Raw genomic sequence first — 17,610 nt, 5'->3', positions numbered from 1 at the left:
AAATAACCGTAAAACAAAAAAAAAAGTAAAGTTTTGAGAATTGGTGCAAAGGAGACAATTAGAGGTGATTAGGTTTAGAATTTCGTATGTGTAGAAGATATTTAAAATAGGAAATATATATTAGAGATAGGTGAGGGTTTTGTTTCTATCTTTTTAGGAGGAAATTAAAAAGTTTGCCTCCAAAATTTTTCTCTCTAGTTTCCTAAAAGTAAAAAAATTTTTTGCTAGTAATATTATTTCAAAGATATATCTAAGTAAAAAATGGTAAATATATAGATATGCTCTTAGTTTAATTTCTTAAAATTTTTAATCTTTATTTTTTATTCTTTGTTAATTGAAGTGCCTAGTAATGAGGAAATTATATAATATTATTAGTTTGAGGGAATTGGTGTTAAAAGCTAAGAGAAAAAATATTGTTTATTTATAGTACAAGAAGTAAAAATAATATTGATGAAGTCAATCCATAAGTAGGAAGTTGTATCCATGTATATATATATATGTATAAATCTTTACTCATTAATATTTAATATTTTTTCCTTTTTTGTGAATTAAATTGTATTACTAATTACTTCTTTCTTTCCTACATTGGCTCCATTCCAATTATGTGATTTTGAATTAAAAATCATAAAAATATATAGAGCTATTGCTGCTAATTTTGTGTAAAATCATGTACAGGGGATCCTTCGATTACTAATGTTGTGCAATGTATATATATTTATCATGAGTTTCATTAATTTTAGAGGGTTTAGATAGGGATGACCATTTGGTTTGATCAATTTGGTTAATTTGATTAATTAGGTTAATTCGGCTAATGCGGTTCGGTGATTGGTTAAAAGTTAATTTAAACAAATTAATCAAATTAATCGACTCCCAAAACTACGTCGTTTTGATTAAGTAGATAATAAAATTAAAAATATTTTATTTTTATTTTATTTTTTATTTTTATTTTTATTAACGAGTGATCAATCTCTTTGGTTAATTTTTATATCGGTTAAGTCGATTAATCATAAATTTCAGATAAATTCGGTTGGTTAATTAAGTTTTTATTTTTATTTTAATTTTCATTCAGTTAATGATTAAAATTAATTCGGCTAAAACTATTCAGTTAAAAAATTAGTTCGATTAAATTCGGTTAAGTAAAAAAGTCTCGGTTAATTTATTTCAGTAAAAAATATTACTGAAATTCACTGAATTGAATTTATAGATCCCATTATGTCAAGGAAAAGTAAGTTTATACTAATTACTAGTATAATACAATAACCTATCTAACATAATTATATATATTATGCTGCTTTCTACATAATCAGTCACTTCTTTAATTCACAGCTTTGAATTTATAGATTGAATTTTCTATGTAATTTAAATAATAACTACCTAGCAATGTAAAGAATATTGACTAGAAAATATGAATCTTGCCGTTAGTATTTTTTTTTTTTTTTTTTGAAAAGCAATCTTGCATATTAGTTAATACCACTGATTGCATGAAATTTCATGCACTTATTTTCTTTTAAAAAATAAAAAGTAAGTAGAAGTTATATATATTTCTTTTAAAAAATAATTATTTTAAATATTTTAAAATAATAATTAAATGAATAACGGGTAGTGGATATCTAAGTCCTTAAACCCGAATCCCATACTAGTAGTAAAAATACTATTGAACTCGTTCTAAACCCGTTTATTCACTATCTGAACCCGCTAAATCGGATTGGATATTCGTTAGGTAAGGTAGAATTGCCATCCGTATAAGGAATAAATATTAAACTTGGAACTTTGTTATCCATCAATCATGAAAATCATAAAAAAAAAAAAGAAAAGAAACGCAATGATTTAAAATTGCTGAATTAATTATTCATTAAAAAATTTGGGAATTAAATAAAATTAGAACACGATTTGATATGGAATTCACTCAAATTTATTTTTTTTTAAAATATTTAATCAATTAATTACTAAAATTAATTAAATTCATATATCTAGTAATATGTTACTCTTACACACAAATGGTCTGAGCTGATAATCATAAAGAAAAGTTATTATTTGATGCTGACTATGATATCTTTTCTTGTTTTTGGTTAAAAAAATATCTAGCAAATCATTAATATTTTTTAATGGCTTTTATCGGATGGGATGGGAATATGGGATTATAATATTGTCTTCTAAAGTTACTTTTCCAACTCATTAGTATATCGCATCCGGTTAAAAAAGAAAAAAAAAAAAAAGAAATAGAATTAAGGCTTAACAGTTGCTTTCAATACTATTTTGCAGTAGTTCGCGCGACCAAAAAAAAAGAACCCTCTTCCTAGCCTAAAGAAAACCCAGCAAATTTCTCTGATTTCATAAGAAAAACCTTCAAGTCTCCCTCTTGGAATAAGGTTTCTTCAATATCAGAAGTTTTGTTCAAAGATTTCAAATTTCTAAGGTTAGAACCCTAAATTTCTCTCTTTTAAATTCTTTGATATATATGTTATTTAATGATTAAAATCAGTTCTAATAGAATTCCTTGCATATGAAAACTCCTATAGTTGTCTTTCAACTTGTTTGGAACTTGAATTTATGACTTGTACTTGAGATTTTAGACTTGTACTTGAGATTTTACTCTTTCTATCACTAGAACCGAATTTTAGTGTAATTTGTGCAATTATAATAATAACTAGAGACTATTAGTATAATTTGTGCAATTATATTTATAATTTTTGTTATGATTAGTGTTTGGATGCTCAATGTGTTTCCATGTCTTGTACTCTTGAGTTGCTGCCAAATTTCCTAAAAGGGTCTGTAGTTTTCTCATAGTGCTCAAAGCAAGGGTGCTAGCTCTTCCTTTGAAGGACTTTAAACACACTTCTAGTTTATCTCTCAGTTCTAAGAAATTGATTGCAAGTTTAATTTTTAACCTCAGCAGATATTATGAACCATTTTTATGATTTTTCTATTCTCTTTAAGAGAACAAATTATTATAAATTTAATGTAACCATACAAAATTCTATGATTTATAAATGAATTTTTATATAATTTTTCAGTTTCCCTACCAGTTTCATTTTGTAAGGAAGTACTTGAGAGACTTTGCCATTTGTTGACCAACTAAGAAAAGTTTTTCTCTATTTTTATAGTCTGCTGTGAAAATTTTGCTCTGTTTTTATAGTTTCTGATACTCTTGACAAGGAAGAGCTGCAAAATAAAATTTTAGTAAATTTGAGTAACATACAATTTATAGGCACCATATCTTATTTCTTTACTATGTTTTATGAAGTTATCTAAATGGATAGAAGTTGGATGAAACTCAATCAAAGATTCAGCCCTGCATACATTCAAGGTGTACATAATTTCATGGAAGTTGACTCTGCTAATAGAATTCGATGTCCATTCAAAAAAATGTAATAATTATATCTTCAAAACTCTATTAGAAGTCAAAAGTGATTTATTTCGATATGGAATTTTTGAGGATTATACTTGTTGGATATACCATGGTGAATCTCTTCAATTGTCTGATGATAATCAACGTGTGTGTAAATTTAATGTGGAAAAAATATTTTTCTTCTTCTTGATTCATCAATAAGGACACATATATATACTCATACAAGATACTATAAACCTATTAGGAATCTAACTCCTAACAGAGTTCTATTTACAACTAATCCTTAACACTCCCCCTCAAGTTGGAGCATAAATATTAATCATGCCTAACTTGTTACAAAGATAGTTAACCCGAGGTCTATTTAGAGCTTTTGTAAACATATCTTCTAATTGTTCACTTGTTTTAACGTGCCCTGTAGAGATAACATCCTGTTGTATCTTCTCACAAATGAAATGACAATCAATCTCGATATGTTTTGTTCGTTCATGGAATACTGGATTTAATGCAATGTGAAGAGCAGCTTGATTATCACACCATAACTTTGCAGGCAAGGATGACTTGAAGCCAATTTCCTGTAACAACTGACGATTCCAAATTAATTCACAAGCAGATTGTGCCATAGCTCGATATTTTGATTCAGCACTTGATCGTGAAACTACATTTTGTTTCTTGCTCCTCCATGATATCAGGTTTCCACCTACAAAGACACAATATCTTGAAGTTGATCTTCTATCAACCTTCGAACCTGCCCAATTCGCATCTGAAAAACACTCAATGTTCAAATGCCTATGATTACTGTAAAGTAGGCCACGACCTGGATTACCTTTCAAGTAGCACAAAATCTGTCCTAAAGTTTTCCAATGGATAACAGTAGGAGAAGACAGAAACTGGCTTAAGTCGCTCACAGAGTAAGCAATATCTGGACGTGTAACTGTAAGATAATTCAATTTGCCCACTAACCTTCTATACATCTCAAGAGCATCAAATAGCTCACCATCAATTGAAAGTTGCAAATTAGGAGTCATTGGAGCACTGCATGGCTTGGCACCTAACTTTCCAGTTTCCTTCAGTAAGTCAAGGACATACTTCCTTTGAGATAAGAAGATGCCTCTCTTACACCTAGACACTTCAATGCCCAAAAAATACTTCAACAATCCTAAGTCTTTTGTCTGGAAATAGGTCTAGAGAAATGACTTGAGTGATGTAATGACGGCTGAATCACTCCCTGTAATAACAATGTCATCAACATAAATCACAAGTAGAATCAAACTAGTCTTAGTACTTCTGAAAAATACAGAATGATCAGAAGTACACTTATGCGTGCCAAATTGATGTACCACATTGCAAAATCTACCAAACCAAGCCCGAGGACCCTGTTTTAAGCTATAAAGAGATTTTCGAAGTTTACACACTTTACTCGACTCTCCCTGAGCAACAAAGCCTGGTGGTTGCTCCATGTAAACTTCCTCCTAAAGATCCCCATGAAGAAAGACATTCTTAATGTCCAGCTGATGTAAAGGGTAGTCAAAAGTAGCTGCTAAAGAAATAAATAAACGGACAGAAGACAATTTGGCAACAGGAGAAAAAGTATCAGAATAATCAAGGCCATAAATCTGAGAATAGCCTTTTGCAACTAATCAAGCCTTGAGACGAGCAACAGACCCATTAGGATTTACTTTAACGGTGAAAATCCACTTACAACCAATAGCTTTCTTACCTGCTGGGAGAGGGACAAGATTCCAAGTACCATTAGTATCTAAGGCAGCCATCTCCTCTTTCATTGCTGCACACCAACCAGGATGGGACAAAGCTTGGACAACAGTTTTAAGGATAGAGACAAAGTCTAGGTTTCTTACAAAACAACGAGATGAAGAAGAAAGATGATCATAACTGACAAAAGAGGAAATAGGATAGGTACACTTGCGTTACCTTTTCGAAGAGCAATGGGAAGGTCAAGGTCCAACTGGGGAGTAGATGGCACATGCTCAGATTGAGTGGGATGAACCGAATCTTCTGTTGAAGCGGCAGGTGGAGGAAGTCAGTCAAGAGTTCCTGGTCTCTTGGAATAAACCTGTTCAAAACAAGGGCGAGCAGATGTTGGTGCAAGAGCGAGAATAGGAGCGGCAGATGCTGGAGGAGGAGCAGGAGCAGATGCAAGTTCAGGAATAGGACCAGGAGCAGGAGAGTTATGAAATTGCTGGATAGCATAGACTAAAAGCTCATCATCCTCCCCATCACTCTTATATACAGAAGAAGGAAAAAATAGAGTATTCTCAAAAAATGTGACATTTGTAGAAATAAGATAACGGACAAGATCGGGAGAGAAACAATGATACCCTATTTGATGCCGAGAATACCCAAGGAAAATACAACGAAGGACTTTGGATCTAATTTGGAAACCTGTGGACGAACATCACGAACAAAACAAGTACAACCAAAAATACGAGGTTCAATGGAGAATAGAAGCTTAGAAGGAAATAAGACCTTATAAGGAATTGCACCATTAAGCACAGAAGAAGGCATGCGATTAATCAAAAAACATGCAATAGAGACAGCATCAGCCCAAAAATGTTTGGGGACCTTCATTTGGAATAGAAGTGCCCTACCAACCTCAAGAAGATGTCGATTTTTTCTTTCTGCAACCCCATTTTGAGGAGTATCAACACAAGATGTTTGATGGAGAATACCATTCTGTAACATAAAAGAATGGAAGGAACTAAATAGGTATTCTTTAGCATTATCACTGTGCAATATGCGAATAGAGGTATTAAATTGAGTTTTAATTTCAGCACAAAAGAAACAGAAAATAGAGAATATCTTAGAACGAGTTTTCATTAAAAATAACCAAGTAACACGAGAATAATCATCCACAAAAGTTACAAAATACCGAAAGCTAGTTTTAAAAATAACAGGACATGGACCCCAAACATCAGAATAAACTAACTTAAAAGGGGATGAAACCCGTTTATTGATTCGATGAACTAAAGGTAAACGATGATGTTTGGCAAATTGATAAGATTCACATTCTAAAATTGACAAAGATTGAAACTGCGGACACAACTTGTTTAAAGTAGATAATGAAGGATGATCCAAACGACAATGAACCTCAAGAGGAGATAGAGCACCAGCACAAGCCAGAGATAATGAAATGTGTTCATCCAGAAGATAAAGGCCACCAGACTCACGTCCTCTACCAATAGTCCGCTTCGTTAAAAGATCCTGAAATACATAATATGTAGGATAAAATTTGACACAACAATTTAGTATACGAGTAATTTTGCTAACAGACAGTAGATTAAACGAAAATGAGGCAAACAAAAAACAGAAGGCAATGGAAGAGATGGAATGGGATTGGCGGTGCCAATACACTTGACAGGAGATGTGGACCCATCAGCTAGAGTAACATGACGATTAAAATGTTCAGGTTCTTTTAATGAGGATAAGAGACTAGGGTTATCTATCATGTGATCGGTGCAACGAGAATCAATGACCCACTCTGATGAGGTAGACATAAGACATGGAGGAGTACATGAATTGGCAGCAACAGCAATTGAGGAATTAGTCGACTTAGAAGAACGGTATCTAGAGAGCTCAACATGCTCCGTAGCAGAAATTATTACATTGTTGTCAAAAGAAGTAACTGCACAATCTTGAATTGCCATATTTGCCCTTTGGTGGCTTATTTATCAGTTTCTTGCAATACCGTTTAGTGTGACCAGGTTCACGACAATAATGGCAGATAAGAATGCTTGCCTCCCGAGTGTTTGGTCCATTATTACGGTTATTTCCTCCTCTTCCTCTGTTTCCTAGCTGCCTAGCTACTTGATTAGGACTCACAAGGGCACTATTATTAGAAGGGGAAAGTGTATGAGAACCTTCAGTACGTAGCAATCTAGCGAAAATCTCCTGAAGAGAGGTAACATCGCTGCCTAAAAGAACTTGTGATTTGGCAGTTTCAAAAACTGGATCAAGACCTGCAAGAAAACTCATCACAGCCATTTGTTCTCGCTGCGTCTGTTGAACCTTAACATCGGGACTAAAAGGTAATAAAACATTAAGTTCCTCGTAAATCTTCTTAAATTCCATGAAATAAGCTGTAAGGGGCTTATCTTGTTGGTCGGCCCGATAAAATCCTTTGCAGACCTCATACATATGAGACAAATTACCTTTTCCCGAGTACAAGAATTCAAGATACTCCATTAATTCTTTAACAAACTCACAATGATTTATTAACCCAACCACTTCACTTTCAATAGAATTGCGAATCAGTAGAAATAACTTAGCATCTTCCCTGAGCCAACGTTGCCTAGTGTCACCAGTTGGTGGATCATCAATTAGATGATCATCGTTTTCAACACTTCGCAAATAAATTCGAATTGTCTTACTCCAATCTAAATAATTAGTTCCTTTCATTTTATGTTCTGTGATTTTATTCATTGCTGGGATCAATTCAGTAATAGTATTTTTAGAATCTGTAGGTTCAGGATCCATTATTAATAAAAACTAAACACCCTACGAGCAACGCAGAAAGAGACACAAAAAAAAAATAGTCTTCTAATGCAAACAGAAGCGAAAGGTAACCTGAAACACCAAATTGAGAGAACTGAGAACGCCCCTACCAAAACGTCGCCGGATCGGAAAAACAACTACCTGAGTAGACTGCTGACATAAAAACGAAGCCAGAAATCACTTTTCGATCGCCGAAAACAGTCGGACGCGCCGCCACGTGCCGGCGCATGGTACTATAGCAGAAACTTGGATCGGCGCGTGAGGCCCACGCGCAGGGAATCTGGTGATCGAATTTTATGGGAACGCTGGTCAGTAGCTGGAGCAGCTCCTGGAGTAGGCAATGAGACAAAACAGTGACCCTAGAATGGTCACCAACACTGGCAACCATCACGCGCAGAGAATTTGGTGACCAGATTTTGAGGGAACACCGGAATTTTCTATGCAAACGGGAAAAATCAAGTTTAAAGAGCCCTAGGCTCTGATACCATGTAAATTTAATGTGGAAAAAATATTTTTCTTTTTCTTGATTCATCAATAGGGACACATATATACACATACAAGATACTATAAACCTATTAGGAATTTAACTCCTAATAGAGTTCTATTTACAATTAATCCTTAACAGTGTAGATTCAAATATTGGTGAGAATATTGAAAATCAAAGCATAATGAAGAGAATGATATTTTGAAGAATGTTAAATGATCTCCATAATGCAAGCTTTACAAAAACTAATATAGAACATACCTCCAGCAATCATTGTAGATATGTGTCTAAAGGAGACGTGGAGAAATGCTAGAATATTGAATAATGCTGGACGAGAAATGTACCCTGGTTGTAAGAAGTACTCAAAATTATCTTTTATAGTTAAGATGTTATACAATAAGGTAACAACTAAGTGCAGTAACAAATCTTTTAATCTAAGTTTATAGTTGTTTAAAGATGCTCTTCTAGAAGGAGAAACACTCCCTAACTCTTATTATGAGGTGAAAAAATTAATGAGGGATCATGGCCTTGGCTATATTAATATAGATGCATGTGCAAATGATTGCATTTTATTTTGGGAAGAATATGAACACCTTGATCAATGTCCTACTTGTACAGCTTCTAAATGGAAGTTTGATTTTGGAAAGTATAAGAAGATTTCAAAAAAAATTATTAGATACTTCCCATTAAAACCTAGACTTCAAAGATTGTTCATGTCCAAAGAAATTTCTGAAGATATGAGGTGGCATAAAGAAAAATAAGTGAATGATGATATAATTAGGCATCCAGTTGATGCTAAACAATGGTAGGAATTTGATAAGGAATATGTTTGGTTTGCTTGAGATCCTCGTAATGTACGACTTGGTCTTTCTAGTGATGGATTTAACCCATTTGGCAATATGAGCACTAATTACAGTAAATGGCCAGCTTTTCTATTACCTTATAATTTTCCACCTTGGAAATGCATGAAGGATCCTTTTTTTATTTTGACAGTACTTATCCCCGGTAAAGATTCTCCTGGTAATAATATTAATGTGTATTTGCAGCCACTAATAAAAGAGTTGAAAGAATTGTGGGAAGAGGGTGTGGAAACCTATGATGCATATACTGAAAATAAATTTCAATTGTATACTATAGAATTCAAAATACCAATTAATTAAAAAATATGGAATTTTTTTTAAATGAATAACACATTGAATTATTAAAGTATGTTTAATGAGCATTAATTATAAATCTGAAAATTAGGCAAGTTCTTGCCAAAAAAATAAAAGAAAATTAGGCATGTAAATATGGATATAGATGGAATGAAAATGACTTCAATAATATCTAACTTGTATATAAATTATGTTTTTCTATTTTAATTCATTTTTAATATAATCACAATCCCTTTTAACTTGCTATTTAATATATATTTTAATTAATTTAAATTTTTTTTTTTAACTTGCTAGGGGCATTTTCGTCCAAATTACCGCCCCTTTCCCGTAAAGCTTCAACCGGCGACCACTCCAATAATTACATAATGATATCCTAGGGTCGCTCGCAAAAAACTATGGCCATTGGATGAGATTTTCATTTTTTACGAATTTTTTACCATCATATATGCTCAAATTACTCTAAAGGATTCGGTGCGCAATAAAACTCGTCCAGAAGGTTCTATTGTCGAGGCATATATTACTAAGGAATGTATTCATTTTTGTTTAATGTATTTCAACGGAGTTGAAGCTGAACAAAACCAGTTGAAAAGAAATTATGATGGGCCTCAAATTCATGTAGAGAATGGTTTTTCAATTTTTTCACGAAGGGCAAGAACTTTAGGTGCTCCCACATTCGGTGTTTTGTCTTCATCCGATTTCAATAAAATTCAATGGTATATATTTTTATTTTAAGAAATTCTTTATGTTTATTAATATTTTAATTCTTCATTTCTAATATATATATTTTGTTTAGGTTAACATTGTGTATACTGAAAGTAGTTTTTGCAACAAGAAGTAGAACATGAGGAAGGAAGATTATAATTATATATTAAATACTAATAGTTACAGTTTCTTAGATTTGAGTCTCTCAGGTGCAATGGTTGTCTTACTTGCTTTCTTTCTTAACCACTTTAAATTATTTTACAATCCGAGATCTTTTTGAATTTAAGTTTCTGCACTAAAACTAATTTGGGCAATGATAAAATGTTGAACAATCTTATATTATATTGTAAAATAACGTTTATGCTCATTTTTTATTACTATTTTATTTACTTATATAAAATATCTTTCTTTTATTTCTTTATAAAGACTTTTTCTAGAATTATTAGAGGGATATTATAATATGTTTACTATAGTTTATCTATTAATTAAATAGAAGGAAATGATTTAATATATGCAATATAATTTGTGATTAAAATTTCTTACTGGCTGTCTGGAGCTTGAATAATGAATACTACCTCAGCATACACAGTTTCTGTATACACAGTTTCGGCAGCATTCTAATACTTAGATTTAGTGGAATCTATTTGTGAAGCTGCTATCTGATTTAAACTGCATAACTTGAAAGGAATCGATAAAAAAAAAAGTTAAATTAAAATATCAAACTAAAATAAATATAAGAAATTGTTGTTTTTACATTTGACTTTTTGTTGATGAAGAAATGGATCGCTTAAGGGCCCACTTAGCCACTATTGATTATTATGTTAAAAAATATTTTATTATGATCAATAATTTCTTTTGTGATAAAATAATTTGTATATATTATCTGTATATCTCAAATAATGATTACAATAATGAATTTATTTTGGTGTCAAAAATTTGGCGCGAACTTTTTGTGACAAATATTATGATAAAGATATTTTTTGTCAAAATATGTTTTTTGAATTTCTTTATTGTTACAAAATTTTATGATAATAAATTGTTTCGTCACTATATTTTCTTTTTCTCACACTTAATATGACATTTTTTAATTTCGTCACAATAATGATATTATTTAGTTACAATATTATGTATGGCAAAATTAATTATCATAAATATTATATATGTGATAAACATGATTTGTAGCAAAATTTTGTATAGTAAAATAAAGTGACTAGTTTTCATTTTGACTAAATATGTTTGTCACGATATATAATTTTATTGCCGTCAAATTTTAGGCACTAGAGAATTTACTACAAAATATTGTTGATAAAATATTTTTTTTTTTGACACTATTAGTTCAACAACGTCATTTATTGTGATAAATTATTTTATAGCTTATAGGTATTATAATAATAACAAAATAGTTTGTCATCAATTTCTGCATAATAAAATATAGTGACTAAATTTTTTTTGACTAAATATGTTTGTGATGGTATCTAATTTATTGGGCGCGAAAGATTTTGTGACAAAATATACTTTTGACACTATACCTTAATTTATTGTGATAACAATTATTTTATAGTAATAAATATTATGTATAGTGATAAAATGATTTGTGACAAAATTTTATACAATAAAATATAGTGACTAATTTTTATTTTGACTACATATTTTGTCATGATATCTAATTTATTAGCGCCAAATTTATGGCGCCAAAGATTTTGTGACAAATATTATGACAACATAATATTTTGACACTATATATCTTGCAACTTCTCTTATTGTGACAAAATATTGTGATAAATTTTATTTCATTACTAGCAATTTCATTAGCTCTCCGAAACCTAGCTCCACCACCCACTCCCTCTGTATGCCGGTAAACTCCCTTACTAATGCTCGTAAAGCCAATGGCCTACAACGAACATTAGGGATCTGCATGCCATCCATATGTTCACTGTATCAAATCAAATTATACGCATGAATCATATATAGAAGTTTATAAATTGACTAAACTACAAATCTGTTACCACTGTGGATCTTTTCCTGATGCTCGCTTCAAAACCTTCACTGGTTTTTACAAGATTTTCAGTTAGATTGGATAAAAAATTGTGCCTGTTGCCATCTTCATTGAATGCTTCCTTCCTGTGCGCCATAACATCCGGTACTATTAACTACTTTTAGATTCTCAAAAAACATAACTTTGTGTCAATACTATGCAAGACAATTCAAGCACCATCCAAGACCAAACAATTACAATTTTCAAACATCTAATGATAGGAATCTGTAACTTTATGTACACCAACATTGAAATGATGCAAAGAACAACTATTTCGTGTTTAGAGTACATAGTAGAAAATTTACATTAATCAGAAAAATTTGCCAAAATTATTTCCACATATCTTCTTCTCTAATCACTTAATGTCCAATTCAATTTGTTGCCAACTAGAAAGCAAGGACAACAACTGTTACTATTTTCCAAACTCTGCCGATATGAAAACTATGTTCCCCAATAAGTACTGTGCTGCAACCTTATCAAAATGTAGATTTCTGATCTTTCATATAGTATGAACACTCAACTACTATACCATATAAAATTATACATTTTGGGAGCCAATTCTAGAAAGAGCTAATTACTACCTACACACAAGTTACAATTACATCAATACGATTGTAAATTCACCCTAAAATGGGTTTTGCAATTTTATAAGCTTTTTTTTCTCCTAACACCATATTTTCCGTAGGTTGATCTTTGCATTTTTTTTTTTTTTTATTTTCAACTAAAACAGCACGCACGTGTATCAGTTGCTACTTTCAACATTAGTTAACATGCACCTTAACAATACAGATTGACCTTTTTCATTGCTTCCCTCATAGGCACCAACTCTCAATCAAAAACAAAATAAGTTTGATTACTGCCACCAATTAATGCACAGGTTAATAATAATTAGCATAACACCAATTGATGCATCATTAATCTACAAACAAAAACAATTTGAGATCACCCAATTCAATCGCGAATTGTCATTTGAAGAATCGATGAATCATACCTATTCAAGGAGTTCTCCGGATACGCCATTCCGCCTTCACACTTTACCGATTGCTAAATGATGACATTGCTTATCCAAATTGGTTACTTCTACTGCTGAGTTACTAGGGTTTGCTCCTACTTCGTCGCACCTAACCTTTCAACCAAATTCCCCTTTCATTGACGCAAGCCAATATTCCTTTGTAAAAGGGATTGTGGCAATTACATTATTGTCCTCTCTAACGTTTAATTCCAGTCAACCGTATACAACTAGCGTGTCATGCCATGTTTTATTATACCTGGTCCGCTTTTGTACTTTTAAGCAATATAAAACTATCGTGATGTGGAATGAATCGTTCCACCTATCACTGCCCATCCAAAAAAGCCACATAATTATCAATATCACCAAAAAATAACAACTGAAATCAAAAGCAAACATCTCAAACAAATCTTCTCACTAAGATTCATCAATATTAACTTATTATTTTTTTAATCAAGCTCCCGCTAGCAGATTGGCTTCGTTAAACTTTAAACTCAAAATTTCTTATTTAAAAAATTGATTTTCATGACTCGTGTCGGGCAAAGTACTCACCCCTAGTTTGACTCATTTGGATGGAACAACAATAAGGTGTTTTTAGAGCATCTCTAATCCTAATGTAAATTATTCTGATTTAATTGATATATCATAACAATGAAAAGATTTTATAAAAATATCTTTCAATATTAATATTTATTCTTTATAAAAATATCTTTCAATATTAATATTTATTTGATATATCGAGCTTAGATGTCAAAAAAATATATTGATATTATTTGCCTTATTTTATATTTCTAGAAGTTCTCGTAGATAATATGGAGATTTATGGTTTTGGTTGTATGTTGAATTGTGGATTAAAAGAAAAAAAAAAAAAAAAACTAATGAGTAAGGAGATTTTAAAAATTAATTGGCTCTTGACCATTAATATCTTTCCACGTTACAAGATTACAGAAGAGCCTAAGAATTAATTGGCTTGACCATTTGGGTACTGCCACATCTCACTTCAATAACATATAAAGCAACTGTAATCCTAATTTTCGGAACGAAAACAGCAGCAGCAGCCATCAGCAGGAGACGCAGAGGAGGGGAAGAAGAAGACCATTAGAAATGGAAGCGACGTCGTTTTTGAAAAATAGATACTGGATATTGAGGCACGGCAAAAGCATTCCAAACGAGAGAGGCCTCATTGTCTCCTCTCTGGTTCGCCTTCTCCAATTCATTGTTATTATTTTATCGCTATGGGTTTTTGGAGTTTTCTCATAAACTATCCAACAGGAAAATGGCGTCTCTGCAGAATACCAATTAGCTTCTGAAGGTGTGACCCAGGCACAGTTGGCTGGAGAATTATTTCAAATGGTATAATTTCATACATTCATTTTTCAAGATTGATTTTTCTCATTTGGTCTGAATTTAACTACAATTTCTTTGTTCAATTTCACTTTGAAGCAAAATACTTTGATAATTGTGTATTACTAGCGAAGAACAGTGATTAAACATTAGGAATCCAAGTATTTGTTTGATTTAAAAAGCATAATGATTGAAATTGATAGTATTTAGTAATTATAATAATGGAATTTGTTAATTAAGGATAAAAATCTGTAAACCGTTTTAAATTTCTGAGGCTATTTAATATAAGTAGAAAATGAGAAAATTTGAAGTAAATACTTTGAATAAATCTCCAGAGAGACTTTTTTTTTTTTTCGTTACTTACTAATTAATTTGATGAATCCATGAAAGTTTACATGGCTGATTAATGCACTGGGTATATGCTGGAAGTGTTGGGCTACTGTAAGTAGCAGGTTTCTTCTATAGCTGAAGTAAGACAAAAACTGGACATTGCTTATCTGAATACTGAAGCTACATAAAGTAATGTCTGTCTGCATTGAATTTTTTTCCCCCCTTTTTGGAATGGCTTTTGACTATATTCATTGCCAATGTTGTAGTAAATGTATTTTATCATCTCACATTAATTGTATTCTTCATGCTCAAGTAGCAAGATAGAATACGTATCACTATTAGTTATGATGTGCTCCATATCTGCACTATCCGTATCTGTTCAGGAACTGAAGGAAAAAAACATACTGCTTGAAAATGTTCGCATCTGCTACTCTCCATTTGCAAGAACAAGTCACACTGCCAAAGTTGTAGCATCTGTTTTGAATCTTCCATTTGAAGGTCCTCAATGTAAGGTGAGATAATTTGATTTTACCTCTCCAGCATTTCCTTTAATTAAGTCAAAGTTTGTAAATGCTGTACTTTATGTGCTAGAAAAGAAACCATCATAGGACTGATTGTTCATGAATGCAGTTATATATTATTTGACCGAGGTAATGATCCTTACAGAAGTATGACAACTGAAACTGAAACTCCTACTTATTTCTGATTAACTTCATTTGGTTTAGCTTAAGCTTTTATTTTGCAAAACCAGCTCAAACCCAGCAGATGCTTTGCTCTTCTTTTTTATGTCAGTGTTCAGAGTTATGTTCTGCATTATTGATCTTTTGAAGATTGTGGACTCTCCACTTACTGTGCATCTGATGTTCTGCTTTTGCATCGATAAGATTGACTAATTCACTCTTCTAAATGTCTGATCTTTTTTGTCTAACAAGAAGAAAAGAACTCCATTAATTAAAATGAAGTACTACACATAATTTTGCTAACTTCTAAAGCTTTTCAAGTTCGAGGGAGTTCTGTTTGTGTGTTTGTAACTTTTTCCTTTTTGTATAACTTGTGCCTCTGTTTGTCTTGATCATAAAGTAAATGTTGCTGGACAGGTGGTGAAAGGTCTTCGAGAACGTTACTTTGGTCCTTCATTTGAACTTATGTCACATGATAAGGTATGTACTATGCAGTACTTGTTAAGAATTTGATGGGAGCAATACCGTAAATGAGGTCTAGCTACATATATAAAGTTTGTCAACCCAGTCTGCTGCTGAAAGATGATTATATGAGAAATGCTTCTGCATGATGACCCCAGTCATTAACTTAGTGGGATGCTTATAGCATTTGAAAGCACGAGTCTTACTTTTTCTCTAACCTTCATCAACAGTATCCAGAGATTTGGGCACTTGATGAGAAAGATCCATTCATGCAACCTGAAGGGGGAGAAAGTGCTAATGATGTTGCTGCTAGACTTGTGACTGCCATCTCACTTATAGAGTCAGAATTTCAAGGGTAATAATATTCCTCTTTATTTTAGCATTATTGAAGACATGATCCAAGATTCAGTTTGTCTGTTAAGTTTGTGAAAAATTTTCAAATTCTATCTTAGAGTTACGTTTGGAATTGAGTTTGGAGCCTTTTTTTCAAAGCTGTTTATCTGCATATTTAACCTTTTATTTTATATATTTGTTAATACTGCTTTAAGAAAAACTATGGTTTGGGAAAAATTTAAACCATATTGTGCTAATTATTAAATAAACATGCCTAAAATGCAATACCAAACAATCACTTAATAGGACACTTTTCTGGAGATAAATTTAGATTTTTTACATAGTATTTGGAATAAATTTGTGTAATTCATTTCATTTGCAAATGATTTTCCATATTTGAATCATCCACAAAATTCGTATTTAGTTTTATTAGTTTGTACTTAAAATTCATTAGTTTTTAGTAGTTTGCATTCCTTTTAAGAGGTTATTTATAAATTCTACCAATTTTGGTAGAATTTAGTCTATATGGAACAAACTCTTAAAGTATCCATTGAATAAATTTGTTTTTTGGTCACAAATGCTTTATTTTAATATATGGATTGCTTTGCAGATGTGCTGTGCTAATCGTCAGCCATGGTGATCCGTTGCAAATCTTGCAAACAATATTAAATGCAGCTAAAGAAAACAAAGAATCCAGCTCCGGTGACCTAGAAGCAAGAATTCAAATGGTCAGAGTTCCTTCAATCTTATCTCAGCACCGAAAGTTTGCATTGCTTACTGGAGAATTACGACTGGTTATATAAACAGCAAGCGGACACGGCCAAGGAGATAAACCTTTGCCTTTGACAAACTATATATAAATATATCTAAGCTGAGGACTTCAGTAGATAAGTTTATTCCAATAAGTATTAAACTTACTGTTTTTTTTTTTTTTTTTTTTGGTAAGTAGCCAAAAATTTGCTTCTTAAGTAGACAAATGGCTTCTTCCGATGAGGGGATTTTTTTAATAATGACTTTTATATTCAGCTTAAACTTATCAATTAATTCATAATTTAATTCATGAATATTAAATACCACTAAATAGTCCTAGCCATAAATGATGGATACCAAGCATTGTACGTGTCGACCCGTGCACTGCAGTGTTGTAGCTAACACATTAAGTATCTCCTTTAGGAAGTATGTTCCCAAGGATGAAACTCAGAGGAATAGATGTGGGCTC

General features: G+C 31.9%; 1 protein-coding gene, 2 long non-coding RNA genes and 1 pseudogene across 3 annotated transcripts; 3 read left to right on the top strand and 1 right to left on the bottom strand.

Annotated features, from left to right (window-relative positions):
- Nucleotides 1-2,203: 2,203 nt before the first annotated feature.
- On the top strand, nt 2,204-3,454 carry LOC119370609 (uncharacterized). The gene is made up of 2 exons (XR_005178144.2): nt 2,204-2,416; nt 3,245-3,454. It is a non-coding gene; the product is annotated as an uncharacterized LOC119370609 (long non-coding RNA).
- Nucleotides 3,455-8,550: 5,096 nt separating this feature from the next.
- LOC149499191 (uncharacterized) lies at nt 8,551-9,502 on the top strand (annotated as a pseudogene).
- Nucleotides 9,503-11,789: 2,287 nt separating this feature from the next.
- On the bottom strand, nt 11,790-13,419 carry LOC149499190 (uncharacterized). The gene is made up of 3 exons (XR_016322296.1): nt 13,225-13,419; nt 12,205-12,319; nt 11,790-12,131 (listed from the first exon to the last, which is right to left on the bottom strand). It is a non-coding gene; the product is annotated as an uncharacterized LOC149499190 (long non-coding RNA).
- An 828-nt stretch (nt 13,420-14,247) lies between these two features.
- On the top strand, nt 14,248-17,340 carry LOC105630079 (Phosphoglycerate mutase family protein). Its single transcript, XM_012211768.4, has 6 exons — nt 14,248-14,439; nt 14,515-14,595; nt 15,300-15,428; nt 16,014-16,076; nt 16,289-16,413; nt 17,002-17,340. The coding sequence occupies exons 1-6, from the start codon at nt 14,347-14,349 to the stop codon at nt 17,192-17,194; spliced, it is 684 nt and encodes a 227-aa protein (XP_012067158.1). The 5' UTR covers nt 14,248-14,346; the 3' UTR covers nt 17,195-17,340.
- The last annotated feature ends 270 nt before the right edge of the window (nt 17,341-17,610 follow it).

This window comes from Jatropha curcas, chromosome 1, assembly GCF_041381405.1.
Source record: "Jatropha curcas cultivar XTBG-Jc1 chromosome 1, XTBG_Jcur_1.0, whole genome shotgun sequence".
NCBI lineage: Eukaryota > Viridiplantae > Streptophyta > Magnoliopsida > Malpighiales > Euphorbiaceae > Jatropha > Jatropha curcas.
Note: the sequence above shows the minus strand (reverse complement) of the source record. Positions and strands in the feature narration are given on the sequence as shown.

Coding starts and splice junctions, on each gene's coding strand:
- LOC105630079 (XM_012211768.4), top strand. CDS start 14,347: ATGGAAGCGACGTCGTTTTTGAAAAATAGATACTGGATATTGAGGCAC. Junction 14,596..15,299: donor CTGGAGAATTATTTCAAATG/GTATAATTTCAT, acceptor GTATCTGTTCAG/GAACTGAAGGAAAAAAACAT. Junction 15,429..16,013: donor TTGAAGGTCCTCAATGTAAG/GTGAGATAATTT, acceptor GTTGCTGGACAG/GTGGTGAAAGGTCTTCGAGA.